The sequence below is a fragment of the Anguilla rostrata genome, chromosome 17 (genome assembly GCF_018555375.3).
Source record: "Anguilla rostrata isolate EN2019 chromosome 17, ASM1855537v3, whole genome shotgun sequence".
In the NCBI taxonomy this organism is placed as follows: Eukaryota; Metazoa; Chordata; class Actinopteri; order Anguilliformes; family Anguillidae; genus Anguilla; species Anguilla rostrata.
This window is the reverse complement of record NC_057949.1, coordinates 18,158,245-18,185,857: the sequence shown is the minus strand read 5'-3', so window position 1 is coordinate 18,185,857 and position 27,613 is coordinate 18,158,245. Positions and strand designations below refer to the sequence as shown.

The window sequence follows — 27,613 nt, the reverse complement described above, 5'->3', positions numbered from 1 at the left end:
GGGGGGGGGGGAGAAGAGCAGGGATCTTTGGGCAGTTTTTACAAACACATGACCTATAATTCATGGTAGAAGCAGCCATCACTGTGAATACTATTTCATGAAGAGACTTCAGCTCCACTCCCCTTTGTGCATTCCGTCTTGTTTGTTCATGGGAATAGTGTTCATAGCAAGAGCAAATAAAATGTTTGAGTCAAGCCATAAACAATACAAATGTGCAAATCTAATTATCGGTGACCTCAGCACATCCGGATCACAGTGGATCTGGGCAGTGCCTGCTCTGGACGGATGTTAAGGGAGATCTACGGAGAATCACCCCCACCCACCCTCTCCACAGCCAGCAGAGCCCTGCACCCCTCCTTCTCCACTGGCCCAGTATTTGTCTAGAATCAGCTGAGCCACCACACCCTGCTGAGAGAGATTTGTGCAAAACTGTACACAATGAGACATTCCATTTTGGTCACTTCCCATAGTTGTCATTCTGGTCTCAGCAAAGGCCAGCCAAGGTTTCTTGGATTGTGTTTTTTTTTTTTTTTTTTTTTTTAAACACTGAACTGCCAGTAGGTGCTGAGACCTCATGTGCGTTTAGCTACTTTAATACAAGTGTTTTCATGCACATTTTTAAAACATTTACACTTGGTTGGTTGATAGATTCTTAAAGTTAGCAATATTTGAACATACAATCCTTGAGGGGATTATAAAAATAAAAAACAAAAACAAAAACAATGCCCTCTGGTTTTGGAATAGAAAGGCTACATATGAGAACAAGGTTTTCGCTCCACAAAATCTCAGAACCTCAGCTTTTACGGTCAACATGGGTCCTTTCCTCTTTCCCTGCCCCAGCTCGCGTGTTGGCAGTACAGTTTTTACAGGCGGACCTGGGAGCGTCACACATTTTGGCTTCTCAGATGGTGCAGCCCTCCATGCAGGTTCTCTGGGACGGTGAGCATACCTCTGTGGAGCACCAAAAGTGGATCTGTTGGACAAGGAGAGACAGATCAACAGGTTAAGTATCACAGCATTGCGTGATACTTGCTCGCTTACCACGCGGGTGACATGGTCGGACAGGGTCCCACCTCTTCATCGGGGGAGAAGGGAACCCTCGGTGGCAGGTGCTCGAATGTCGAGATGGTGAGCTTCCTGACGGGACTCGGGGGTACAGGAAGAGGAGGTTGCGGGGGGTATGGGCAGCTGAAAGCAGAAGGCATTAGAACCAGAAAGGACATTCACTGAGCATATTGACGACGATGACGGACGACCACAAAACTGCCATTGGGGACTAGAGGATGCCTACTGGCTGTACCCTGTAGATACAGTCAGGAATCCCAGAAGTACGGTATAGCCAGATTGTACACTATCACTGGCTCTCATTCGGCTTTATTACCACTGTACTCTATGAATGGTTTTATTTGCTTCAGTCCAAAACAAAGGAACAAAGCCATTATAAAAAGAATAAATTTTTAAAAAATCGGCAACAACAAACTGTAAACCACCACACTCACCTGTGGTAGATGATCCAGGGAGTCTGTTCAGATATGGAGTAGGCCAGGCAATAGTGCACCAACAGTGCTAGACCAGGGTCAGGGGCATTCACAAGACCCAGTTCCAGGAAGAGTGGCCGCCCCATATGGTTCTGAAACTTCTGGCTGCTCTTCAGGTAATAGCTGGTATAGTTCTGGTCTGGGAGTGGGCAACACATTGAGTGACAACTGATTATTTGGTTTTGAAAATAGAGGTTCCCTGAAGAGATTATATATATGCAAAACAGAAAGATAGCACCACTGTAAGTAGGTGTACACACCTGTGGCAATCTTCAGATAAACACCCACTGGCCCATCAGTCTGAATGGAGGGGCTTTCCTCTGAATGGGCTGCACCCCCATCTGCCATGTACCCTATAGGAACAGGAGAATAACAAAATGGCCTGAATAAGTAAAACTTTTAAAGTAAATATGCATGAATGCATACAGTTATGGCCATTCGTACCCATGCTGGAAAGCCACATGGTGGCCTGTTATACACAGCCAATTCAGGCACCCGCTTCTCCTTACCAAAGCCAAACAGGCACTTAGTTGTCCAATGAGACCATTCAAAGAAGACCTTTCACACACTAATCTGTGAGCTTTAGAATGCCACTGTCCACTGATTCTACCATTTTTTCCCCACCACCAATACTATTGAGTGTTTATATATATTTAAAAAAAAAAGTATTTCCCAATTTAAAAAGGAGAACTGAAAAAGTGCACAGCTAATAGCTGTAGTCATTTACCATTGGCTATGATTGTAACATTCTTCCAGCATCGCCCTGGCCCAAAATTCAAACAAAACTGGATTGCACGGCGATTTCTCTGTCCCTGAAGGCTCATTTCAATAAAATAAACTGCCATTAATCTTTGTATCCTATCTGCATGTCTGGAAAAGTCCTTGAATGTACCTTAATGCCAATTTTATTTGCATAGCACTTTAACAGAAGCACCATCAAAGATACTTTACAGAAACCAGGACCCAGGAAAAACTGGGCAAAACAGCCTGAACCCCAAAAATCCAGTAAGTATGATTTAAAAAAATGAATGAATTAATAAATAAATAAAAACTCCCCAGGGGAAAGGGGGAAAAAAAAATAAATAAATACTTTGAGGACAGCAAACAGCCAGTATTAATAAACTGGAAACCAAACCAGTTTCTCACGCTTTTCTACTCCTAAATTATGAAATCGGCAACGTCATGGCCTATGGTGATATGCATCAGTTCACATTGGCTCTTCATATCCCCACAGATCTAAAGCTCTGCCTGGGGCCTCTCACCATGTGTGGGGAGGTAACATGCCCCAGTCAGGGCAGGGCCACTCACCGTGTGTGGGGAGGTAGCACGGCCCAGAGTCCGGGCAGGGCCCCTGTCCGACTGGACCACATCCAGGACCACAGAGCTGCCGAGCGTCACCAGGGAAACCGCAGTCTGGGGGTGGGGGGATGGGGACAGGATGTTGCATCACAGGATTAAGTGTGGAGGTGGGCCATATTATACTGACCTTTTGAAACTTCACTTTATGCCTCACAGCTCACCTTGTTTAGAGATGGGTGTCGCAAGAGGACAGGACAGCCATTGTACTTGTGATCCAAGTTTGCTCAGGACTTTAATGCCAAAGGTGTGTTTCTGATCCTGTTTGTAATAAATTCAGTTGTCAAATTACCACTTGTGGATTCATCACTTTCTCTTCAATTCTATGGCGGAGCCTTAAGCTGGTTGGGAAAGTTCTCAACATTCCAAGTTTTTGTAAATATTTTTTTTAATGCCTCATCCTCAATCAATCATATATTATTTTCCCCAACACAAAATTGCATACGCCTTGTATTATATTTATACGGTACAAAGCGGAAAAAACCCGGCAGTGACCCAAGGCAATTACTGACCTGATTAGTCATGTGACAAGATGTAAAGGGGAAGGTCAGAATGGTGCCATCACTACCATGCTTCCTCACTGCATACCCACAATCCTCTGGGGTTTCCAGCAGCCTGATCTCATTCCCCTTTATGTCTGTGGAGTTGCACAGGACACCAAGCCCATTACTAGCCTTCACTCCCTCCAAACTGCACTTCCACATCAACACAGAAAAAGGCATCGACCAAATGTATTCATTATAATATAGTTAATATGTATGTTGCACACAATCCTATCTATATGCAATTCAGTGAAACTTGCCCATTACTGAAACACAAAGAACATTTGGATCCATTCAGGTAAGATGGCATATACACACACACACGCACTTACCCTGAACAAAGACATCCCACACACCAGGTGGCAGTCTCACACTCATGTGATCAGCCATACAATAGACCTGAGGCTTGTAGGCTGTAGGATGTTCTGTGGCTGGAGACTGCGTGGTGGAGCCAGGTGAATACAGACACTTTAAATCCAAAATCTGCAACTGCTGAAGTGCTATGTCCCAGTACCTCACATGCAGAGACAGGACAGAGGGGGACTAGTGGGGGGCGGGTGGGGGCAGGAGAAAGACTGGTTAATGTACACCATCTGCAGGTCCAACAGTTACAAATACTCACTGCAACTGACACCAGACTCTGAGTCAGTTTAGCCAAGTTCACCCTGATCCACATCAAACACCACATTAAACAATAGTAAATACCTGATGCAGGATCAGTGGCTGGGGCCATACACTTCAAAACAGCCAGAGTTAGGTGTCAAAGTGATTAATGCCCCCAACAGGAAATCAAGGGGAGTATTTCACAAAGCACAATTACAGAGTTAGCAGAATAACTGCACTGAGTAAAACCTGGAATGGCTCTTTTTTACTTCAGTCCATGTTACAAATTTGGGAGGATTCTGGGTCAAAGCAGTTATCCAGCTCTGCAATCCTGCTTTCTGAAACAGGGCCTCAGACCAGCTTACCCATCCTTAGCTTACTGGATACAAATATCCAATCCAGGCTCACTGCCTGGTTGCAGGGATACTTACCAAGGTGCAACTGTAGCAGGCAGGGAGAGGTGAGGAGAAAGTCAAAACTCCCAGCTCCCCGATGTACAACGTATAGGAGCAATCAGGATCAGTGCTGCCAAAAGGAATCCACTCTCTGACTCTCTGATCTGCCAGAGCATTCCGGCGTCAGTGCTTATAGTACAGACTGTTGCATAAATGTTCAGGCTATTTTCTGCCTTAAGCATACAGAATGTGAAATGTACGATTAATAACTTAATGCAGCAGTTTGCCCCATGTCCAATGAGGCTATTTGTTCCTTGGCTCATGCATTACGTGCAACGGCGCAGTTTCAACCGATCACACACACTCGTGGCAGTTAGAGATCGATCCATGTCACTGGGCAATGTGTTAAATGCATGTCAAGCCAAATGGCACAGGTGACCTTGGATAAACCGCACAACCGCACACCTACCTTCGACTTCAATGGAGGCCGGGTGAGCAGAAGGTAGAGTGATGGTCATTTTTTTCGGTTTACAGGTTAAGGATGGCAGGGGGAAGAAGGGAGGGACCTGGGGGCCAGCCAGTGGCAGGGTGAGAGGAACTGGGGACACAGATGATTTTAGACGAGACCCTGCTGGGCAGGGATGTACTGGATGGGGATACTTTGCACGGTTAAAGGAAGGGTTTCTGTGGTGATGTGGGAGGAAGGGCAAAGGGTGAGGGGGGGATTTAATTGGACCATGAGGCTTCTGTAAGGAGTCCATAGATGGGTGCAGCAGGTGCTGGTTCAGGCGGCTGTGTTGATAAGAGGGAGGAAGAGGAGGAGGAGGAAGAGGAGATGGACGGACAGCGGGAGTCATAGGCAGTGAGTGAGTATTAAAGTGGTTGTTTGGATTTTGTGAGTTGTGAGGACGAAGCTGGGACACTAAATCATAATACGGGAAAGGGACTGGAGGACCAGCAGGGGGAGACGGGCCCGTGACTGGATGCAAGGGGGGCGGTGGCCTAGCGGAGGTGGGGTCACGGGTCTCACAGTCGTCAGGAACGAGGGTTCGAGCTGTGGGGTTGGCGTGAAGATTAGGGGGTTCATGTGAGTGCAAGACAGGAATCACAAACGAGGGGTCAACAGGAATTTGAGGGGTACGGGAGGTAGAAGCAGGTTTCGGGGGGTACACTGGACGATAGGGAAGAGGGGGATCCTCGGGATGAGTGAGGGGATTTTGGGGGCGCTGAGGGTAGAGAACAGGCACTCTGTGGGAGAGGTGTGGAGAGTCTACAGGGTTAGGATTGTGGGCGGTTTGATCTGGAGGAGTGGCAGCAGGGTAGTGGGGCTGATGCCAGAAAAACATGGGGAATTTGGGGGTGTGCTCAGGGATGGAAGGAGGGCCGGCGGTATTGGGACTGGGAGCAGGGGGTGGCGTCAGAGGGGCGGGGTTGAGTGGGGGATAGGAATATGTGGACAGAAGAGGGGGGGAAGAAGACAATTGGGTAGAAGGTGGAGCTGGACAGGAGAAGGCACTCTCCTTTTCTCCTGACTGAAGGGACAGGATGTACTTCCCATCCTAGGAGAGAAATATAAAACCATTTACACACCACAGACACACACAGACACCTAATATGCAAATTACCACAAAACACATGCTCACACAAAGATTAGCTCATTCCTAGTTTAGTCTCTTACAAAGATGATTTACTATTTTAAATTGTCCCTCTGGCCATAACCAACCTTAAAAGCGACTCCGCAGGTGTTAAAGGGGACAGAGATGACCAGCTTCCCAGGGTTCACCTCCACGATGTACCCACACTGCTGAGCCACTGATGCCAAGGACCTCCACTCATACCCCACTGCAAGAGGGAGACACAGGATGGTAAACTTTGAGGTGGTGGGGCACTCTACAGCGACGACCACCACCACCACCACCACCACCACCACCACCACCCCCCCCCCCCAACACTCAGTCTACAGCCTCTACAGTGACCACTTCCCAACCTAATCACCCCCTCTCCCCAACACACACTTAATTCCAGCAAGGGGTCAAACGCAAAATCACAACCTGCGCAAACTTACTGTCGACGCCAATGTCAGCCGCAGACCCGTTCCCCCCAACTGTTACAGTCATGCCAAAGGGGTTGCAACAGAGGGAGAAGGGTGTGGGGGCCGGCAGGATAGGGCAGGACATCTTCACAGGGGTCCCCCACCAAATCAACGACAAGACATGACTCCCATCCTGACAGAGAGAGAGAAAAAAATGGGGGGGGGGGAATAGGAAGAGATGAGTTTTCTGTGAATATTTGACATTTGGGGCATTTTCATTTCTGCACTTAGTTCAGTTTAACCACAAGACTGGACAGTAACTAGCCAGAGAGACCCATACTGTCTGTGCAGAAACACAGCTGGCCGACTTACTCGATTGATTTTAAAGATAAATGATAAGCCACCTGCCATAAAACATTTAATCACAGACATGAATATTTATCTACTAATATAGGTGACCAAGCCAGGAGGAAACCTTTGTTCTATGTTCCTAGGGGTCTTCGGGGTGTGTGCAGCTACCTCTCATCTGACATATACTGAGAGTCATACTGATAGGCGCTATAGGGGCAGGGTTTTAGGGGGCTGTGGGTGTACCTCTTGCCTGACATGGCAGCCATCATAGAAAGCCGTGAAGACCAGGTCCCTCCATGTGGTCTTCACAGAGTAGCCACAGAGAGAGGGCAGCTGCGACAGAGAGAGGGGGGGTGTCTGTCCTGTGAGGGAGACCGTTAAATGGGATTGTCAGTTCTGCAACAGAGTGTCCTTATGCAGGTTAAACAGGTTTGGTCAATCTAAATCACTCGTAAGAAGCAAAGGGAGCCTAGCTCAGTGGCACTGGATGGAGGCCGATTGGGGAGGGAAATGGGGGGGGGGGGGGGGGGAGGCTCTCCCGCCTCTCCACCAACTGATGTCCATGATAGCAAAACTTCACCCACTACAGAGCCACTGCGGAAAGGCATTGGCTGGCCCACCCATGAAAGAATAAAAAATCAATGCAAGTTTACAGTTTCTATACCACAGTTATGTCCATCTGAATCAAGCCCACATGAAATTCATTGGCCATGCAAGGACTCTATGGCTAGGCACATGCTGCTGCAGTCTCAAAGCACCCCAGTTTGTACAAGGTTCCTACATTACAAACATGTTGGAAAAACTGTATATATCCACCTCTGAAATCTTACCTTGATCTATCATGAGGCGCGCCGATTCACTTTTTCTGACGGTGAGACTCATGTTGTTGTACCCACACTGCACCAAGGCCATCGTCCGCAGCCAGAGCTCATTTACCGGAGAGCCAGAACCAGGCAAAATGCCTGTGACCTCCCCTTGAGACAATCTTCCTTCCTCTACACCTGAAAGAGCATGCAACAACGACAGGGTTCAGTATGAAAAACACCATAAATCCTTAGCTTCAGGAAAAAATAAATAAAAAAAGAAATAATACATCTTTAGGCTACGTCAAAATTCGGCATTGATAACAAAGACCGACAAATCAAAGGTTCCTGCTGTTCACCAGGGAGGGCTGAATCCGACTGATATCCAGCCTGGTACTTCACTGATCCAGAAGACTTGATGTCATCCGTGCTCCTTGAGTTGATTTCCCCAAGAGTACAACCGTTCGATTGAGAGGACCAGCCCTTCGTGCTGACATTGTCGCTTTGATCTGGACTCCCTTCTCGGGCTGCCTTCCCCGGCGATTCTGTGTTTGCTTCCGAATTTTTCAGGGTTCGACTGAAGTTCTGAGGCACAGATACCTGCTGATAAGACTGCCCAGTTGCGTTAGCTGGACCTAGACCTGCCCGTTTCCCGTTCTCCACTCGTTCTTCATTTTCGCCATAGCCGCTGAATTTCTTGTACAGGCCGTCTTCTCTTGCAACATCCAGGCCGACTTTGTTGCGGTAGCTCAATGCTGTGCGGCCAACCACGAGTCTCCCAAACCTTGGGCTGAACTTACCGTCCTTTTTAGTATAAACGTGGTACCCTCCATTTAAGTGGCCGTTTGCCTTCAAATCACGTGCTGTAGCTAAAGTTTTAATGTCTGCCGACTCAAGGCACGCACTTAAAGTAATCAGTTTATGTGCAACAAAAAGAAAGAAAATACATTTCCCCATTTGTTTCCAAAACATCTTAAAGTTTTGCTGTTGCTTTTTTTACGATCAGTCTTTACCGTCTCTGGTCTTTACACGGATCGCGCGAGTCGAAATTCACTATCTTGAAATTGACACTGACAGACCAATAGAATCTGTGTTCTTTTGTTACATTTTCACGCGTTCCAACGTCAATGGATTTGTTAAAATATCAATAGCCTATTAGCAATTCTTCACAATTGTTTAAGGCCTTCTGACCTATTAGGTTGTGATGGTTGGAAATTGATTTTTTTTTTTTTTTAAGATTTGTTTTTTAAAATAACTCTGATGTCGTGTTCAATCTTAAATTTCAAAGGTTGAGCTGCAATACGTAGGCTAGACAATTCTGCCAAATTAAATAATTGCAAGTGTGTAGTTAATTAGCCTACAGATATACAGGCAAGCTAAGCAGAAACGTCTCTCGGTCAGTCAAGAAGTAACTAGGCCTACCAACAACTTTAAATCCAATTCCTTATAGTCAATAATCCACGCTGCTGCTGCTGCTTTTTCATTCCCCATAACCTTGCTCTGCAACATGTTTTTTGTCTTTCTCGCAATAGGTTTTCCATTTCAAGTTTAGTTTATTTATTTATTTAGCTAATCTGGTGTGCTACCAAGGCTAGGCCACAATCAAATAAGGGGTGGACAGGTATATGTGCTGGTTTTTGTTCCAGCTAATTACCTTAGTTTTAGTTTTCTAATAGCTCAGCGTAAACGAAACCGGTTCACTCCTGTACTTAAGTACAGTGAAATATTTAGGATGCACTTGCAGTCTGCGACTGTAGCTGGTACTTATCCAGGACTATACAATGTCAGATAAGTGTATGATTGAATGAATTAAATAATTAAGAGCAGAAGTTGGCACAAATTCCGGAAACGGATCGGCCCTAGTTGTGCACCCCTGATTTAAATCATTTGAATATCTTAGTTACCTTCCAAAACATGTAGGGAATCAGTTAGCGTATTTTCAGTTTAATCCAAAAAAACAACACCTTTATTTTACGAGCTTTCCATATCCTAGACTTTTTTAAAATTTTTTAAAAAAATTTAAGAAAATGGAAGTACGGAAGAGGATTAGGGCCACGTGCAATTTTTTTTTTTGAGTTCTGACTTTAAAGTCAGAACTCAAAAAAAAATTTCACATGTGACCCTAGTCCTCTTCCGTATGGAAGCATGTTAAACTCATTAGGTGTCTTTTTCCGTATTCTGAGAGAGATTGGTGGCTACAAGGTGTAATACAACCATCTCTCATCTAGAGGTCAGCCGTGCATCACATCTGGTTGGTTTTCCCTCTTCCCTTCAGGGTGCCCCTGTCCTGTCTGCACAGCTATTGGAAATCAAAGCTCTCCAATGGCGTAGGAGAGCATTCTACGTGCTGGTACCTGTTCGGGACTTAAGTAAACTGTTATGTAAAAAGCTTGGGGGAATAAAAAAAATGGCGCTGTAAAATGCTAACTCCATTTCATTGTCCCTCTTCGGAGACATAAATGCATGAATTTAAAGCAACGAATGGCATGTCTGCGGGTTAAATTACACATTGTATCCTGTTGATTATGTCTTTTGCGATCATTTCATGGATCGATGTGTGCATTTCGTCATAAAATAAGTGAATGCATCACAACGTGCTACTACAAATAATAATAAAGTTGTTATTTGGTTATTGTCTGGAAAACGGTTCTGGAAAATCACAATGCATGGGTGTTTTTCAGTCAAATGACTCTACGCGTTCAACAGAAGTGCAGCAACTAGCCCTGTGCAACATGAATATTCAGATGGAGCTAAACTACTACAATTACGCCAGTGCTATTACTACTGCTGCCACGACTGCAACACATTTAGCCGCGCTGCAATGTATGAGCCAAGTATACTACACTAAGTATACTACACTAAATTACATAATATCTCCCATTCCCTCTCCCTGTTCGACATCTGCTTTTGAGAGAGTTTGGGGTGGGGGCTAAACAGAATTTTATGCTAAACAGAACAGTATGTACACCGACTGACTGGTCTTCCACTACAATACAAGCAATGCATGAAAAAAGTCAGAGCAGAAGCGGGGGGAAGAGATGGGTGCGGCTCCGTGATGACTCATATTTTGGGTTGCCTAGCAACGGAAAGAAGTTGTTTTCTTTTCAAACGTTTCAAAGCAAAATATGTGTCTGGATTTCATTGAGAGATTGAAAGAGAGAGAGAGAGAAAGAGGGAGAGAGAGACAAGGACAGTGGGAGGAAGAGAAGGAGTGGCAGAGTTCTGTTAAAGAAGAGATGATGTCTAAGAAAAGTTAGTTAACTACAGGGGATCCATCACATCAGTTTAATGTTGATTACATGGTTTACAGCTACATTTAAATCATGAAATAATACAGAAACAGTTTTTAAAACTAATAATACTAAATACATGAGACTGTATGTAATTCTTACAGCACCCCACTGGTCATTTTTATTGGATAAAGACATTCAGTCACAATGGTTTGCTTTATTTCAGAGACATTGCCCTGGGCCAGTTCAGAAAATAGCGCCTAAGCTGCATCCTACATTAATGTTTGAATGATGTCATTATGCAAACTCCAGTGAACAGGTTGCCAGTTACCCTGGGATTTGCATAATAGAAATGGCTGCCCACAAATGAATCCGCAATCTGGAACTAATTTCTCCGAATGTAATGTAAATGACACTCACCTGCCCCCCCACCTCCCCACCCCACCCCACCCCCACCACTTCAGGTAACCTGACATGCCACAATTCTCTACATGTTCCAGCATTCCTCCTAGTAAGTGGTAGTTGCCAGTTTTGCAAACTTTTTTGGCCAACTGAACGTGGGAAAACTTGCATGAACCAAGAAGGGGAGGCTCTATTGACCGCAGATCACGGGCCATCGGAGGGTTGAAGAGCACTGGGGGTTCTGTGAGGACATGCGATGTCCCTGAAACAGAAGCGAATGAGAAACATAACATGCGCAATTAACACGGCTGTTGGTGAAGTTTGCCACAGCTCTTTAGACACTGCGGAAAAAAACAAACAAAAAAACAACAACCGTTCCCTTCAGGAAAGGCAGTTTTGAGCTGCTCACAGTGTCGGCCCTGCCTGCGCGTGTGTGTGCCACGCCCTGAGGAACAGCAGGGTGAAGCCATGTGACTGAGGAACTGGGAGAGGAGGAAGGGGCGTGGTTGGTGTTTCCCAGTATGAGAACCGAGACTGAGATGAAGGATATGTCACACAGGTTCAGGTGCGCGGGGGGGGGGTGGGGGGGGGGGGGGGGGGGGGGGGGAGGCTGTGATTCGCTTCACGTTTATTGGGTCATAACCAAACGGGTATCTCAAACGTCTTTCGCAATTATCCCATCCCTCGTGTGGAGGAAAGGAAACAGTCGTGTAGTTTTTTTAGGTGCGTCAGACGGGGATAAAACCCCACCGAGACGTGTGAGCTGAGCGGCCGCAGACAGATTATTTATACCGTTGTGAGAAATACAGCGGTTATCATCAAGTTTGTGCTTGGCATGTGGGCACAGGCGTTGTGTCACAGACGCATGTGGAAATTCTCTGTCACACACACACACACACATACACACACACATTGAACCCTATGTTGAGTCATTGGGGCAAATTGGTTCAGTCTTTCTCAAGACTCATGCCTTCGGATTAACCCCCTTATTGACCAAAATCTTTTACGGCAAAAGGCATTATCACAGTGTCTGAAAATGCAGAACTTGGAAAGGAGGGTGAAAAGTTGCTAATTCATGGCCTAAGCTTAAATTATGAGGGAAGCTTCCTGGCCTTGTATTACTACCACATAATATGCCACACCTCGGTGTGATTTTATTTCTGCTGTATTTCACTAGAAGCACTTTACTCTGATTCTGTAGCCTCATAGGGCTGTCTGACAGAAGGTAAGGCTGACAGAGACTGCACCTTTATCTTGTGGGCAGTGACTGCATGACAGATTCCTGACTCAATCAGGTTTAACAACATTATCCCCCCCCCTTCTCTGTTCTTTCCCTCTCAATGAGCACGTGCGAAAGAGTGACGATAAGTTCATTTATCTCATCAGCAAGAAGTGTTGTGCAGCTGTTTGAGCTTGACCAGAGGTCAGGCTGGTGCAGTGGCCAAGTGTCGGCACTTGTCCAAGCAAGCGCCCTGGAGCCCAAGACCTGTACCCCAGTGTATTGTGAGTAGCCCTGGCTTTGAGACAGGGCGAGGCAGGCCGGCAGCTGCAGGGTGGGGTGCACATACTGCAAGTCTGCAACCAGTGGAAGTACTACTTGTAGAAATTATTTCCTTTCAAAAGACAACGCCAAAAAATTGGGTTAATAGTAGAATTTCTTGGGGCAAATCTTTATCTCTCGTCGTAATTTTAGGGGACATTTAACAGGCAGGTGTACAATTCTGGTTCCTCGAACCATACAAATGAGTGTGATGCACAGATTAACTGTACATCAAGACATTTGAAATGCTATTGAATAGGCTGATGATGTAAATATTTACAATCACTGGAGAATGTGATGATGTCACTTCTTTGACATGAGTTGGGTCTCACTGCCCCAGCCCAGAGAGCAACACTAGTCGTGGGGGTGGGGGTGAGGGTTGGGGGTGTGTAAAGAACAGCAAGAGTCTGCAGGGCAAAGTCAATTGCCGATTGGATCCAACAATCGGTCCACAGTCCTTTAGATTTTAACTGTTCTATATAACCTCTTGTGCCTCCACTCAGGAGCTACATTGTGCCCGGAGGGCAGAGTGCAGTACTGAAGGACTGCAGTGTCCACACGCAACTTGTTGCCCAGGGACATGGACAGCAGAAGCAGCAGTGTAGCAAGGGTATCCCCAAAATGTAGTATCATGATATGGCCAAGCACCTGCTGACCGAGGAAAGTTCCCAAAGAACTCTCTGGTACCTATGGCTGGGCGGGGTCCCCGTCCCCCACCCCCAACCCTAGATAAAGTTTATCCGATCCAGGCCCCTCCCTCCAGATCTGTGATTTCCCGCTTTGCCCACAGGCAGCAGTGGTACAAACATGCTGGATGATTCCCTCTCCACAAAACCTTGTGGGCTTCAGTACTGCTTGTGAGTGCTACATTTGAGTCTACATTTCTCTTTTTTCATTCCCTCACTCTCTGTCTTTCTTTCTTTCAGGCTGTGACATGCCCTTGTCCTCTCTCTCCTCCTTCCCAACCGACTGCATTCTTTCACTCTGACTCTCCACCCAAAGAGAAAGATGGGAGAGAAAGAGGGTGGAGAAGAGAGTAAACATTGCGGGCCAAATTTGTGTACCAATAGCCATGCTACAACAGCCATTTTGAGCTGAGGGGAAGAAAGACCGAGAGAATGAGAGAGGGGGGAGGGGGGGATGAGAAGTCAGATGGCATGTTGCCATGATAGCACATACTGAATTGATGATAATATTTTGGGAGTTCCTCAAACTTGAATGAGTCATTGTGCCCAGACACAACTTCAAGAAAGGGAAAGAGGATGGAAAAGGCAAAACATACAGAAAAACAAACGCTTTACCACATAGTTTGTGAAATAGAGAGAGAGACAGAGAGAGACAGAGAGACAGGGAGAGAGAGAGTGAGTGAGAGAGAGAGAGAGAGAAAAGTTTGGGTGTGTATTTGGATGCATGAAATACAGGTATTACAGGAAACAAATACGGAGTCCCTCACAATATCATATATGAACCTTTATTGTAAATTTAATAAGGTAAAACTTATTTTACTTGTTTAAATAGGCGGTCTTGCGCCACTTTAACATTACACCCCTCCCTTTTATCATTGCTTCGCCAATGCAAGCCATGGTAAATCAGAAAGACTAGTGAAAGACAACGCTAGATATACTGCATTTCTCTATGAACGTGTAGGACTGAGGGAGAGGGATTTGCGGGTGCGGTGGGGTGGGGTAGAGGCGGTGGGAGGAGAAACAGATGTCTGACTATATGCTCACCCTCTCGACTGGGCGGGTCGGGCCTCCGTTTGAGTTTACAGATTTTGGAACGGAGTTAACCGAAAGAAAAGGGGCGTCAAGAAAGACGCTGTCCTCGAAGATAAACAGAAAACTCCCCACAACTCTCTGGCGGCACTGTAACTTAGCTCGTTCTAGCTCACATCTCTCTTCTCTTGCACAGATCTATCTAGTCTGTTTTTATTTAATTATCCTACTTTTTCCTACGCTGAAAGGTACGGACGCTTATACAAGATACAATAAAAAATAACTAGTGTTTAGACTCTTTTGTTTACTTTTATGCATATTAATTTCTGTAACATATTTAGCTGGGGGCTGCATTAAATTAGATCTTATACAAAACTTCTCTCAAACTGAGTAAGTGTTCATTGAAAAAGGAGACGCATAAATATTTGGTTGTTAGTCTAGAGTACACATAAAACTTCGGAACGTTTTTGCCCGCTCTGATCAGCACCGCTTGCTGCTTTTTAAACAGCAATATCTGACGGACCTCGACTGAACCAAGCGCATTTCTCAGCAGGTAAGAACTGTGGAGCCAGCTGTTATGTGTGTAGGACTGAATACTGTACGGGAGCGTTTTAGCCGTGCTGTTGTGAAGGTTTTAGCGATGTGCTTGCTGGAGTAACTTTACATTCTAGCAGTAGAGAAAAACTAACAACAAAGATAGTTTCAGGCTAACAATGAACACCGTAGATAGTTTTATTTGGCTGTTTATAGTGACTAATGTGTAATTTATGTAAACACAGAAGGGGCGTATCCAGATACATTTAACTTCCATGAAACGATGCAACAAGTATGCTATATTATAGAAGTAAGTGTAGGCTACACATTAACGTTATAATTGTTTTAAAATATTGTCATTTTCTGTTATGTATTGAGTTACAGTAGCCTCAGTAGTTCAGGTGAACGCGGTGTTTACGTGGCTTACGTAGCCTATAGCCGTGCAGTCTGTCTACCGCTTTTTCTTCATTGAAGTTAGTCATTCAGCGACTGTAAATGCCCACGACTGCGAGATTTCCGCATCTTTGCAAATGCATGAAAAGCATGTGTTGGATATTTTCATATTGCACTGTAAAATGTTAATTCGACTAACGTGTTGATACGAGTCAAATTGGGATAAAATGTAGACTACTTTGTCCAATTTTATTTAACACTGAACGTTTTACTATATAAAATTTCAGAATCCCAGTGGTAATTTGAGAAAAACAGAGGGAAGAAAATCTACAGAAATAGTTCTGCTGTTGATCACTAGTGCGAACCCTTCCCCCTACCGGAACATGACTGAACCGCTGGCGCACTCCCTCCCCTTCAGCTATGATGATTTCTGTTAGGGGCGCGCGCGCGGGTAGTGCGAACCCGCTGATTTTCTTGCCTAGTGCTGAGCTCTGGTCCGAGATCCATGTTTCTGATGGAAGTCGGGACCGGATTTGGAATTCAACCCTAAAAACACCTGTGTGTTGAATTCGAATGGGGTGGCGTGCTTTCACATTGGCTGGTATTTTCCCACGGCCTTTAATTTAAAACCCATACATCAGTACATCTATCAATTATTGGTAGGACTTTTCGAGTGACTTTATGGCGATAATGCTGTATTTTATTAAAAAACAAACAAACAAATGATCTCGCCTGGTAAATGATACCCTCCCAATCCTCGTCCTGGGTGGGTGTAGCGCGGGGTGGGGAGCTGGAATTAAAGAAGATTAAGAAACACGTTTTAGTATTGATTCATATTTTTCAAAACACCAAGCACCATAAAAAAGGCAAATGTTTTAAACTAACATATAATCTGTGCCTCGTCGAATCTTTGGATCTGAGTCTCGCTACTGTTAGCACATGGTAGTGCATATAAATATTCCACATGGTCCTCGCTATACTGTTACATCCATTTTCTTAGCGAATGCTAACGTAGCTTGTAGGCCTATCCATTGATAAATCTAGATATTCCGAAGTAATTCCGATTGCGAAAAATAACCGCTGTGCCACACCTGGAATTCACACCTGTCGCTTTGTGCTTTAAAGTCTAGCCTCATAACCACCGTCTACACTGCTGCCTCTGCTTTGCAACAATACTCTGTCATTTCTCACGCAAACCAGGCATTTAAAAGCACATTCACGTCCCTCCAAGGAAAACATTTTTGCACATGATACATTTTTGTGCTCTGACGAGGGCGTCCGCTAAATAGATTAACGGTGGACGAGGCACTTTATGACTAACGTTCCAGATGAACCGCAAACCACAATGACTCGACCAAAAATAAATGCAAACTGTGTTTATTTTCAATAAGTTAATACTTATTGAGAGCAATGTCTGCTCGATTGCGGCGCGTGTTTGTGCGTGTTCGGTTGGAGACAGGAGGCGCTGTGGTAGGGGGGTAGCCGTGAGTAAAGTATTTGGTGCAGTTATTTTTAAGGAGTGGTATCTAGTGAAACGTCAGAGACAAGTTACAACTCATCGGCCGCCTGCACCTCTCTCTTTACTTTTTTCAGAGGTAATGCACGGCAGTGTCCGATGCGACTAATCTTAGTGTGTTTATATGCACCGCATTTTACCTATCTATAAAGAAATCCTTTATTTATTTATTTATTTATTTATTTATTTTTTCACCGTTTTGTACGTCTGCAGGCTAAGTGTGCGTTAGTTTATGAGCGATGAAGTCTCACGTCTTGCCGTACGGGGATCAAGCGTAAGGTTCCACATTAATTGAAGATTGGTGTTCTACCCCGTCACTGCGATTGTAAACCGATTGTGAGCGTCGGTTCTGTTTGCAGATTTGCTTTGAATCCCGCCTCTGAAAACTAGAGGATATCTCCTCTCTGTCACGTTGTGAGCTGGGCTCATGTCCAGAAATCTCTAGTCAATAAAAGCACATTGAATTGTATTAACTACTTCCTTCCCCCTCTCCCTCTCCCTCTCTCTCGGTCTCTCTCTCTCACTCTCTTAGTCACCATGTTGGTTCTCCTGGGCGGAATCTTTGTTCTCCACATCACCACCATAATCATTCTCCTTGTTGCCACTATTGACAATGTGAGTATGGCTTCTCCTGTCTATCCTTGAACACTGTCATGTGTTGGGAGACATCCAGGCTAAAGAAGCACCTGGACGTCTGGTTCTTGTTAGTACAAACCCAAACCATTTGTGTGCCTTTGTTCGCTGTGGAACATTCTTAGGCTTGTTGTCATACCTGACACCTCAGGAGGAAGACAGGTTTGCCCACCTTGCATCACAGCACTGCTGTCATTTTGTGTGTGTGCTTGTGTGTGCGCGCACGTGTCCACGTGTCTTGAGTCTGTGGTATGCTTAAATCTCTTGTCTTTTAAAAGCAGTGCATGCCTGTGTGCACATGTCACATGGAAGAGTTGACCTGTCGAATGTTTACCTCGGAGCATTTCAGCTGTAGGGACATCATTCACATTTTTTGTTTGTTTGTGATCTTCAGTTATCTTCTCTGGAAAACCAAGATTGTGAAACCTCACAGGTGTGCTTGTTTTTGTTAAAAACTGTCTCTCTCTCTCTCTCTCTCAGGCATGGTGGTTCACAAACGATATGTCCACTGACATCTGGGGTCGATGGGTGAAGCTCAACAATGTGTGGAACTACACTGATATGCCCAGTAGTTACCCTCAAGGTAAACCCACTAACACCAATGGGTCATTTCTTTCTGTGCTGAAAAATAAATACTCAAAGCAGTGCCTTCCTCACTGACCTGCTTACTAAATTGCTTCAGCAACACTGCTCTGTGGTCTGAAGACTAGTATGTTGAGCAGTGAACTGAATACTATTGTCTCTGGTGTATGCCAGCACTGCAAAAACTGTTTCTCTGTCTCCCCCTACAGATTATCTGCAGGCAGTGCAGGCCACTTCAGTGCTGTCCTGTATATTTTCCATCCTGGGGCTGTTTGTGTTTGTGGCTCAGCTGTTCACCTTGGCGAAAGGGCAGCGGTTCACCTTCTCCGGCATCTTCCAGTTCATTGCCTGTGAGTCCTGCTCCCGTCCAGAGATGTGTGTGCGTGTGTGTGTTTCCGGCTCCTTCTGCGGACTCCAGACTCCTCATCGCCATGGACTCGTCAGCTCACTACAGTGCTGCTCCAAAAAATTCATTAATATTAAAAAGCATTTAGTAAAGAAAGTGTTACAGCCAGAGAGCTCTTTATTTAATTTTAAACCACAGAAAAATCAGAGGTGCGTTATGTAGAGAAGATGAAACGGTGTGACAACATCCACGCAATTATTCAAATCAGAGTGTGTCTGAAATGAAAGTGTGAGAAAGTGTATTTGTTCAGATAATCTCACTGGTGTTAAGCACTATGTTTCCATTTAATGTGCAGTCGGTAATGCAAAGTACTGTGTAGATCAGCAACTAGAGTGTTAAATATCTGACGAATAGGCAACAATTTTTGTGGAGAAAGGAAACAAATATTTCATAAAAATGATAAAAGGTGACTAACTGCAGAGCAGCATTCAGATGCAGGACAGAAGCACTCTCTGTGCATCTGAATCAAGTCACTGGATCTTAATCAGACACAGTCACGTTGTGTTTATCATTTTTTAACATGCACGATTAATCTGCATTTGGGCGTGCCCGGTGCAAGCAGCTTGGGGACATTTTGATGAATAGACAGGAACCACTACTCAACCACAGCTTTTTTGCTGTGGGATAGATACCTCTCTCTCTCTCTCTCTCTCTCTCTCTCTCTCTCTCTCTCATGCTCTCCCCTCTTTCCTCCCATTCCAGGCCTCTGTATAATGATTGCTGCCTCGATCTACACCGACATATTCCACGAGACTGAGAAGGAGCAGGGCAAAGGGTGGTACGGCCACTCCTACATCCTGGCCTGGATCGCCTTCGTCTTCAGCTTCATCTCCAGCATCATCTATTTTGTCCTACGCAAGAAGACGGCATAAGGCACGGGAAAGCACGCAAGGAAGAGACACACTATGGAGAAAAAGGAAAAAAAAAAAAATGTAGAAATGGCAATTTGGGAGGGGGAAAGATGGGAAGAGAGAAGGAGATAAAAATGTGGGGGTGGGGGGTAGGGGTGGGGGAGGGGGAGTGAGGTTGTACCTTTCTATTTTCTTTACACTTTTAGTGGCTTATTATTTTAATTAAAACAATAACAGGGAGGAAAACCCAATGATAAATAAACAATTATGGCACTCTTAACCAAAAATATATGCATACAGATGAACTGTTTCTTATGGAACTGAGCTTAAAACCCATACATGCGCTATATCTCAATACTGGAATGGAATATTAATACTAACCAAAATTCTAACTGGGCAGCTTTCTGTACTGGGAAACGCTATTCCACTGTGTGCTTGTGTTTTTCTGTGTTTTATCCGACCATAAGGCATCTTATTCCATACCTCCTCGAGCTCAGTCAAATACAGCTGGTTTTCATCTCTTGGAACAGGACAGATGTTATTTAATCTCAAGTTTCCTCATCAAGGTGAAAAACCTAGCCGCCATTGCAGTTAGATACATTTATTTTTGGCTGCAGAAGGTCAAAATAGCAACGGCTTTGGGTATACAAACAAAACATCACTTAGTCAGTGACTCCTGCTGTGGAACTGCGGCTTCTGTCATTTGGATAGGACATATTTGTTGACTGTATGCGCGCATTGCTGTATGTGTCAAATGTTTGACATAATGAATTGTTTGTTCAGTTAAGCTTCATATGTGTAATACTATTGTAATATGATTTTTAATTAACATTGTTTCTCATGATTATAAATATTATTCTTAGTATAAGTTCATTATTTTTGTGGCTCTTGGATTGGATTTAATTTTGTTAAATTAAATTGAGTTTTATTAAGTTACAGTAAATTTGTGAAATTAACAGGAGGGAATAGACAGAAGGGTTTACACAAACAGTGTAACTTTTATGAATATCACCTTACCTTGCACTGCAAATAAATAAATAAAAAAAGTTTGTACGATAACATAAGATGTTAAGTAACTAATAACTTTTTTATGAATTTGTCACACCAGGTCATCTTAAAATAAGAAATCAGCTTTAAATCTTGTATGTAAATCGGGAAACAAGTTTTATTCCAGGTGTGCTCAGGTGGGGCATGCTGCATTGCATTGCCGTCAGGACCCCTTCTCCGTGTCTATCCCCATGACATCGGCATCACTTCTCAAGACACAGATATTATTATAGTCTAACCAGACAGCCAGCCTCCTTAACGGAGAACATTCTGTCTCCCGTCTGTCGATAAAAAAATTCCGATCTGATGGCACTTCTGAAAGATTATTAAGGGGTGTGACCAAGAACACAGCGCGGTTTCAGTGGACGTTTAACCAGGGTTAAAACTAAAAGCAAGATGCTAGGAATGCTGTAGCTGAACTTCTGGTTAGTCTATAATGTTTTAACTCAATATGGAGGTACTAACTCAGATTGATGATAACAGGCCAATTTTAGGGCTTTCCGGTCTTATGGTGCAGTGTGGTGTGCATATCGCACTAGACTAAGCTCCCTTCATAGACCAGCCCTCGGGGAGCTGGGTTTTTGTGTTTTGTTGAATGTGGCCAAGTTGGGAATGATTCCCAGAACAGAATTCCTTGTGACTTTGAGCTGTAAAAGACAAACAATGGAAATAGCATTCCTATGATTTTTTTTAAAATAAAGATTTAAAAATGTGACACTGTGAGAGTTTTGTGTGTTTGCTGCTTGGTTTGGGTGATAGGGAAATTAAACAAATCTGTTATCGCAAAGTTGAGTTCTCTTTATTCTGCACACGTACTGTATGGTACAAACCTCAAGACAAGTACATTGCTGTATTTTTTGCATAGATAAAAGATTTTGAAGTTGGATATTTCACATATTTTGATTTTACGTTGTAATCTGTTTTGCACAGACATAACTGAAGGAGCTCTAGGTCTCCCTGTTTAAAAACTCCTGGCATAAACACAGCAGTTCTATTTGAATGAACAGCATTGCCTAGCTCTCATTTATTTGATTTAAAGCAATAGTGTCCAATTTATGAGCTACCAAATCAGTGATGTTATTGTCATTGCGTTCAATTAAAAACAAATCTAACACAAAAAAATGTCCCTGGCAGCTCAGGGTAGCAGTGGTCATTTAAGGAAGTGACATCATCAGAGAGGGCCGCTCGAATCCTCTTCGCAAAACTGGGGTATGTAGCCATGGGCGGGGCGAGGCAAGGACAGTGATGGAGAGGGAATGGAAGGAGAGTAAAAAGGAGACAGAGAACAAGAGAGAGGTGGAGGAGAAGGCAGGGAGGGAGGTAAGTGGGAGGGGGATTCGGGAATGTAGTAGGGGGATAAAGGGGACAGGGGTGGGGGTGGAATGGGTGGAGGTGGGGGGCAGTAGAAGGGGGCTGGGTGTGGCTGGAGAGGGTACGCCCAAGCCTTGTGCTTCAGCCTCCTCAGCAGCGTGTCTCTGGTGTAGCTGTTTAGGGCGGAGACACCGGAAGACATGCAGACAGAGAAAGCAGCCCATGCCACACTGAGAGAGGGAGGGAGGGACGGAGGGAGAGAGAGAGAGAGAGCAGAGAGCAGAAGAAGGATTGCAAAGAGAAGAGATAAAATGCTAAGAGGAAACATCAATCATACATGTGGATTGTTCAGTAATTGTAATGCACAACAAGCTTTGCTGTGATAAATGATCAGGGAAAATGGGCCAAGTAAAGCTGAGCTAAAATGCAAACGTAAGAGCTGACTGCAAAAAAACTAAATTAAGCAATGTGCATGAGTATCGGCAATAACACACAGTAAAGTACGAGTAAAGATATAAATATTGAAGGAAAGTATGAGTAAAGATAAACATGAGAGTAAAGTATGAGTAAAGATATTAACATTGTAGTAAAGTGTGAGTAAGGATAACAGGATAGTAAAGTATGAGAGTAAAGTAAATATATAAACATTCTAGTAAATAATGAGCAAAGATAATAATCGTATAGTAGTGTGAGAGAGGACAATGAAACACTTAAAAAATGAGTAAAGGTAATAACATTATGGGAACATATGAGTGAAGTTAACACTAGAGTAAAGTATAAGGAAAGGTAATGACATGATAGTAAAGTACGAGTGAAGGTAATAACACTATAGTTGTATATGCAAAGGTAATAACACTATGGTAATATATGAGTAAAGGTAGTAGCACTATAGTTACATATGTAAATTAAACATTATAAAGTATCAGTAAAGGTACTAGAGTATTATAGTAACATGATATGTAAAGGTAATAGTATTATAAAGTAAGATTACTGGCAATAGCACTATTGTAATGTATGAGAAGTAACTCACTAGAAGGCCCATGAGTAACCATAGCTGTGGGGATTAAAATCCTCTGGTCCCATGGAAGCAGTCACCTGGAACACCTGCATAAACATCATATGGGCTACCATCCCCAGCAGTCCTGAGAGAGACAGACAGAGAGAGACAGAGAGAGAGATCAAGCCTCAATGGAGATGGAGACAGAGAGAAATACAGTAAGATAGTAGGAAAGAGAAGAGAGAATAGACATACCATATATATCACACATATTACATGCCTACGGGGAAACACCAATTATATACTTAAATAATTAACATGATTATACACACATGCAACACACACACGCACACAGACATGCAGACATACACATACGCATACATGCACGGAAATGCACGCAGACACGCGCACGTGCGTGACCTCTGTGACCCGGTGTTTACCTCCCAACACAGTGAAGACTGCGGAGAAAGCGTTGAGGAGCATCCCCCACTGCTGGGAGGAGCGCAGCCGTCTGCGCAGCCCCAGCTGCACCAACAGCAGCACACAGCTGATACTCAACAGCGCCACATACATGAGCTCCATGGTCATGCACAACCACCAAATTCCTGCAGATGGAGGCAGGGAGAGAGAGAGGGAGAGAAAGAGAGAGAGAGAGAGAGGGAGAGGGAGAGAGAGAGAGAGAAGGAGGGAGGGAGGGAGAGAGAGAGAGAGAGAGATGTAACATCACTACCAAATAAAGACGGAAAGGCAGGAATTTCAGCCCCCTGCAGGAGATGACACAAGCGGCACCCTGGACTCAACACCTCCACACCTTCCCAGGAGGACACCTGAGCGAGAGCTCACCTTTCTCGGATCTCGGAGTCAGGTCCATGAAATAGCGACACTTTTCCTCTGAAAGACAGAAGAGCGGCAGAGAGGAGAAGGACAGCAGGATCAGCGTCAGCAGCCACACACGCCTTTCAGACACCGCACAACGCATCTGCTTTAAAATTTAATCCCAAGCCGCCCAAACCTGGAAGATTATAGTTTTTAATGAAACCAAACAATTTCACAATATTCAGTTTCACATTTATACAGACATGAACAGTTTGTCACTTTTCAGTGCTAGATTCCTGCCACTTCCCTTCCAAGCCATTGACTCTAATGACACATTTCACTCCTATGCAGACTGGATCATCAGTTGTGGGCAGAGTAAACATCACAAAAGTCTGTCTGTCTTTTGAAATTAGAAATGAGAGGATTTGCAGGGATCGTCTCAGAAAATCAGTTTTGTGGCTGGGGGGTGGGGTGGGGGGGTTGCGCCTGGGGGGAAGAACGAGGGGAAAAAAGATGCGGGGACATCGGGAGGCAGGGGTTGGGGGGGGGTATTTGACATTTTACCTCTATCCACTTCGATCACGATGCAAAAATGTGTACGTCTTTATAACTTTTTCTGAATTTCCTTAAATAAAAATAGGACAAACCCCCTTGACTCCAATAGCGTTGTTAATTCTCAGGCCTCGTGTAGCATTAATGTCCATATGCTAGAGAGTTCAGTCTGCTTGGTAAACGTGTTTGTGCCGAGTTGACCTTTCTCTCTTTCCCTTTATAATCCTTAATTCAATCATGCTATTGGAATTGGAATCCCTGTGAAGAGAGGCCAGATAATCCTCTTTAGGGAAAGTTCGGACTGCACTGCTGCAGCACTACCCTGGCTTAGTTACCTCTACCTGTCTCTCCCTCTGCCTTCTTCTCTGCACCCTCTTTTATCTCAACTCTTTCTCCTTTCCCTTTCCAGTCTTCCTCTCATCAGCTTCTGTTTCTCACCTTGTCTTTCTCATCCTGTTCTAAACCTGACAAACTGAAACTCAGAAAGAAACACACATACACCTAACACCCTACCTACCCACTCCCACAGTAACCCCACTCACACACTAACCCCCCTCCCACAGTAACCCCACTCACACACTAACCCCCCTCCCACAGTAACCCCACTCACACACTAACTGCACCTCCACACTAACCCCCCTCCCACAGTAACCCCACTCACACACTCACCCCACCCTCACACTAACCCCCTCCCACACTAACTCCACCGCCACACTAACCCCAACCCCACACTCACCCCACTCACATACGAACCCCAGAAAATAACCCCAACCCCACACTAACCCCCCTCCCACACTAATCCCACCTCCACACTAACCTCATCCCCACACTCACCCCACTCATCGCTGTAGATGTTCTCTTCGCAGCTGATCCACAGCCCCGAGTGGAAACTGGGGAAGACGAAGCGGTCGTCTCCGGTCTCCCAGGAGAACTGTATGGAGGCGGAGTTGGAGACGCCAGGCACCGGGATGCAGTCGGTGTGCTTGGTCCGAGTGCACAGCGGCTTGGGCACCTTCTGCCGGCCCTCGCACCAATAGGGGGACAGCAGGGCCACCGCGGACAGCAGGAGGGACACCACCGTCTGAAAGAATGTGAGAGGGGGGGACCGCACCACAGCCAACAACGCCATGGCCACCGCACTGAGACCGGGATGCACGGAGGGAAGAAGAGAGAGGGTCAGGCAGACAGCAAAAAGGGTCTAAAGAGAAGGACAGTGAGCAAGTTAAAACCCAGTGTCACAGAGACACTGCAGAATAAATTATTTTGGAGCTTGTGCCAAGTTATTTTCCCCTTCATGAGCTATGCGTGAACACTGCTATGCTAATACATAGCTGCGCTGTTAATTTAGGGAATACACAGCTTATAGCCTAAGCTAAATAGCTTTTATCAGAGGCTGGATAGAAGTGCCGGCTACAGGGCTGTGTTTCCATTAATAGAATGGTAAAAGATACCATTTAACCCCTTCCATTCCACTTTCATCAGAGTACAGGTTACTGTGTATAGTGGAGAGCAAATGGACATTTTTCAGATGGGTGGGGAGAGAACAGGACCACACAGTCCAGACAGCCCCCCCCCCCCCCCCACAGATGAGCAGCAAGGCTGGGCAAATGCCATTTCAAATCAACTAATTCAGGAAATGTAAATGCAAATCAAAATGATAAAAAATAAAGAAATACTAGAGGTTTTCAGCTAATTAGCTGAATTTTGATTGATTTGCTGAACTGATCAAATTAAAATGGATTTCACCCCAAACCAGATGGACATTACATGAATTGACCAGGGAGGCAGTAGATGGTAGAGTAAGATGGAGGGGGCAGTTTAACTGTGATGGCAGGAAGGGATGGTGGATTACTCAGAAAGAGAAGGGCAGAGATGCAGAAGGGTAGACAGCATGGCCTTCATCAGAGCATACACTCGTCTTTCAAAAGACTGATCACCATAGTAACATCGTGGCTCAACTGAACACTACAGAATGCTTTAACAGCACACATTAAACTAAAAACAGGCTCAATTTTAGAAACAATAAGACACGTCAAAGTAGTCATTCCAGTATGACTCACCTTTTCTCCAGTACTCCTCCCGCCTTTTTCTTGTCCTCACAGAATGGATGTGATTTAAGTAATCTCTCTCTCTATTTCCACCACCTTTTTTTGACGTCACAATGCTATTTTGAAACGATGCCCCTGGTTCTAGCCTCACCGTTGTACTCCTCCCATACTGCACTGGCTGGGCCAGTCATTAAGTGTCTGTGTGTGTGTGTATGTGTGCGTGCTCGCGTATCTGTTTGACTGTGTGTCTGTATTATATGACCACATCTCATCCACTCTTTTAATCCATCAGTGCCACACCTAATCCAGAGGACAAACCTGTTCAATCGGTTTTCTTTTACAGTTTTTTTTATCCGTTTGTTCTGCCTGTACACCCATCGCCTAATATCTATGCGCCATTCCATTTAGGTTCGGCATCACGTAAACCAAAGTTACCTGGTAACAGGTACAGGCAACCTTTCTTAATCCATCCTTCAGTCACATCCCTCACATATGAAAACAACAGATGGATTACATTCCTGTGTACATTGATATTATTTTTTTATTTGACCACAGGTGAATTAATGAAAATGACATTTTCAATATTTCAGTAAAGCTGATTAATTGCATATTCAGACGATACATTTAATGTATGGCAGTCGAAAAAAGATTCTGTGTCCTTGGTTTTTGTGGTTATACTGCACACATACACACTATTGTTTTCATTCCAAAATTTTTAGTCTATGTGAATTGCCCCAATTAGGACCACTGTACACTATTAAATTCATTGCACTTTTGTTTATTTTTTAGAAGTTTGTGCTTTTCTTAATACTCCCTTTTTTGTTCTTGAAGTGTTTATTGCGTTGTGCACATTTTGAAACGGAAAATACAGATTAACAAGTGAAAATGAAGCAATCTTGCCGTGCTAACAAGCAGTAGCAACTGCTTTGTGTCTCATCGATTTAGTCTAGTGAACAATCCCACAATCAATCGATTAATCTATCAAAAAAAGAGAAAAAAACGAAAAGCTAAAGAAATGTATATAAAACTGAAACAGCAAATTGCTCAGTGTTACATTCACAGCAAACGGGGGTAGGTGGAGAGACGGTCTGCACGGTGGCTGACATGGTGCTGACTAATCCCACCAATCCCCCTGCGCAGTTGCGGTTGCATTCCCCACCATGGCACTTGCTGCACTGTGATCCCATTTCTGTCCATAACCCCCACTTCTTAGCCCATCTGAATAAAGCGAAGGATACGAAATGAGCGTGGACTGTCTGCAAGAAGCTCCCGACACACACAAACTGATCAAACTTCACTGAGCGGCGTGTATCGCTCGGATGCAAACTGAACAGACTGCTTTGGAAATTACTGGCGTGTTACATCTGACAGAAAGGAGCGCAGTTTTTTTTCTGTTTCTGAAGTTGAGCAGTTATAATAA

At 44.5% G+C, this 27,613-nt stretch overlaps 3 protein-coding genes across 4 annotated transcripts; 1 reads left to right on the top strand and 2 right to left on the bottom strand.

Moving 5' to 3' along the window:
• Nucleotides 1-504: 504 nt before the first annotated feature.
• LOC135243198 (uncharacterized) lies at nt 505-8,677 on the bottom strand. 2 transcript variants are annotated; one of them, XM_064314833.1, is made up of 15 exons: nt 7,980-8,677; nt 7,648-7,818; nt 7,061-7,179; nt 6,500-6,659; nt 6,158-6,276; nt 4,904-5,993; nt 4,471-4,598; nt 3,769-3,979; nt 3,407-3,531; nt 3,059-3,155; nt 2,847-2,951; nt 1,799-1,891; nt 1,500-1,677; nt 1,042-1,188; nt 505-973 (listed from the first exon to the last, which is right to left on the bottom strand). In XM_064314833.1, coding segments are annotated over exons 1-15 (3,357 nt in total). In that variant the 5' UTR covers nt 8,593-8,677; the 3' UTR covers nt 505-972. The 2 variants fall into 2 exon arrangements, with proteins under 2 accessions (XP_064170903.1, XP_064170902.1); XM_064314832.1 differs by having other exon boundaries at nt 1,074-1,188; nt 7,980-8,675.
• A 5,822-nt stretch (nt 8,678-14,499) lies between these two features.
• Nucleotides 14,500-21,184, top strand: LOC135243304 (epithelial membrane protein 2-like). The gene is made up of 6 exons (XM_064315036.1): nt 14,500-14,755; nt 15,016-15,060; nt 17,483-17,565; nt 18,064-18,166; nt 18,375-18,515; nt 19,274-21,184. Exons 1-6 carry the CDS (start codon nt 14,503-14,505, stop codon nt 19,441-19,443), a joined length of 795 nt encoding a protein of 264 aa, XP_064171106.1. The 5' UTR covers nt 14,500-14,502; the 3' UTR covers nt 19,444-21,184.
• Nucleotides 20,909-25,689, bottom strand: LOC135243303 (germ cell-specific gene 1-like protein). The gene is made up of 5 exons (XM_064315035.1): nt 24,980-25,689; nt 23,621-23,668; nt 23,218-23,382; nt 22,811-22,922; nt 20,909-22,010 (listed from the first exon to the last, which is right to left on the bottom strand). Exons 1-5 carry the CDS (start codon nt 25,272-25,274, stop codon nt 21,641-21,643), a joined length of 990 nt encoding a protein of 329 aa, XP_064171105.1. The 5' UTR covers nt 25,275-25,689; the 3' UTR covers nt 20,909-21,640.
• Between the last annotated feature and the right edge of the window lie 1,924 nt (nt 25,690-27,613).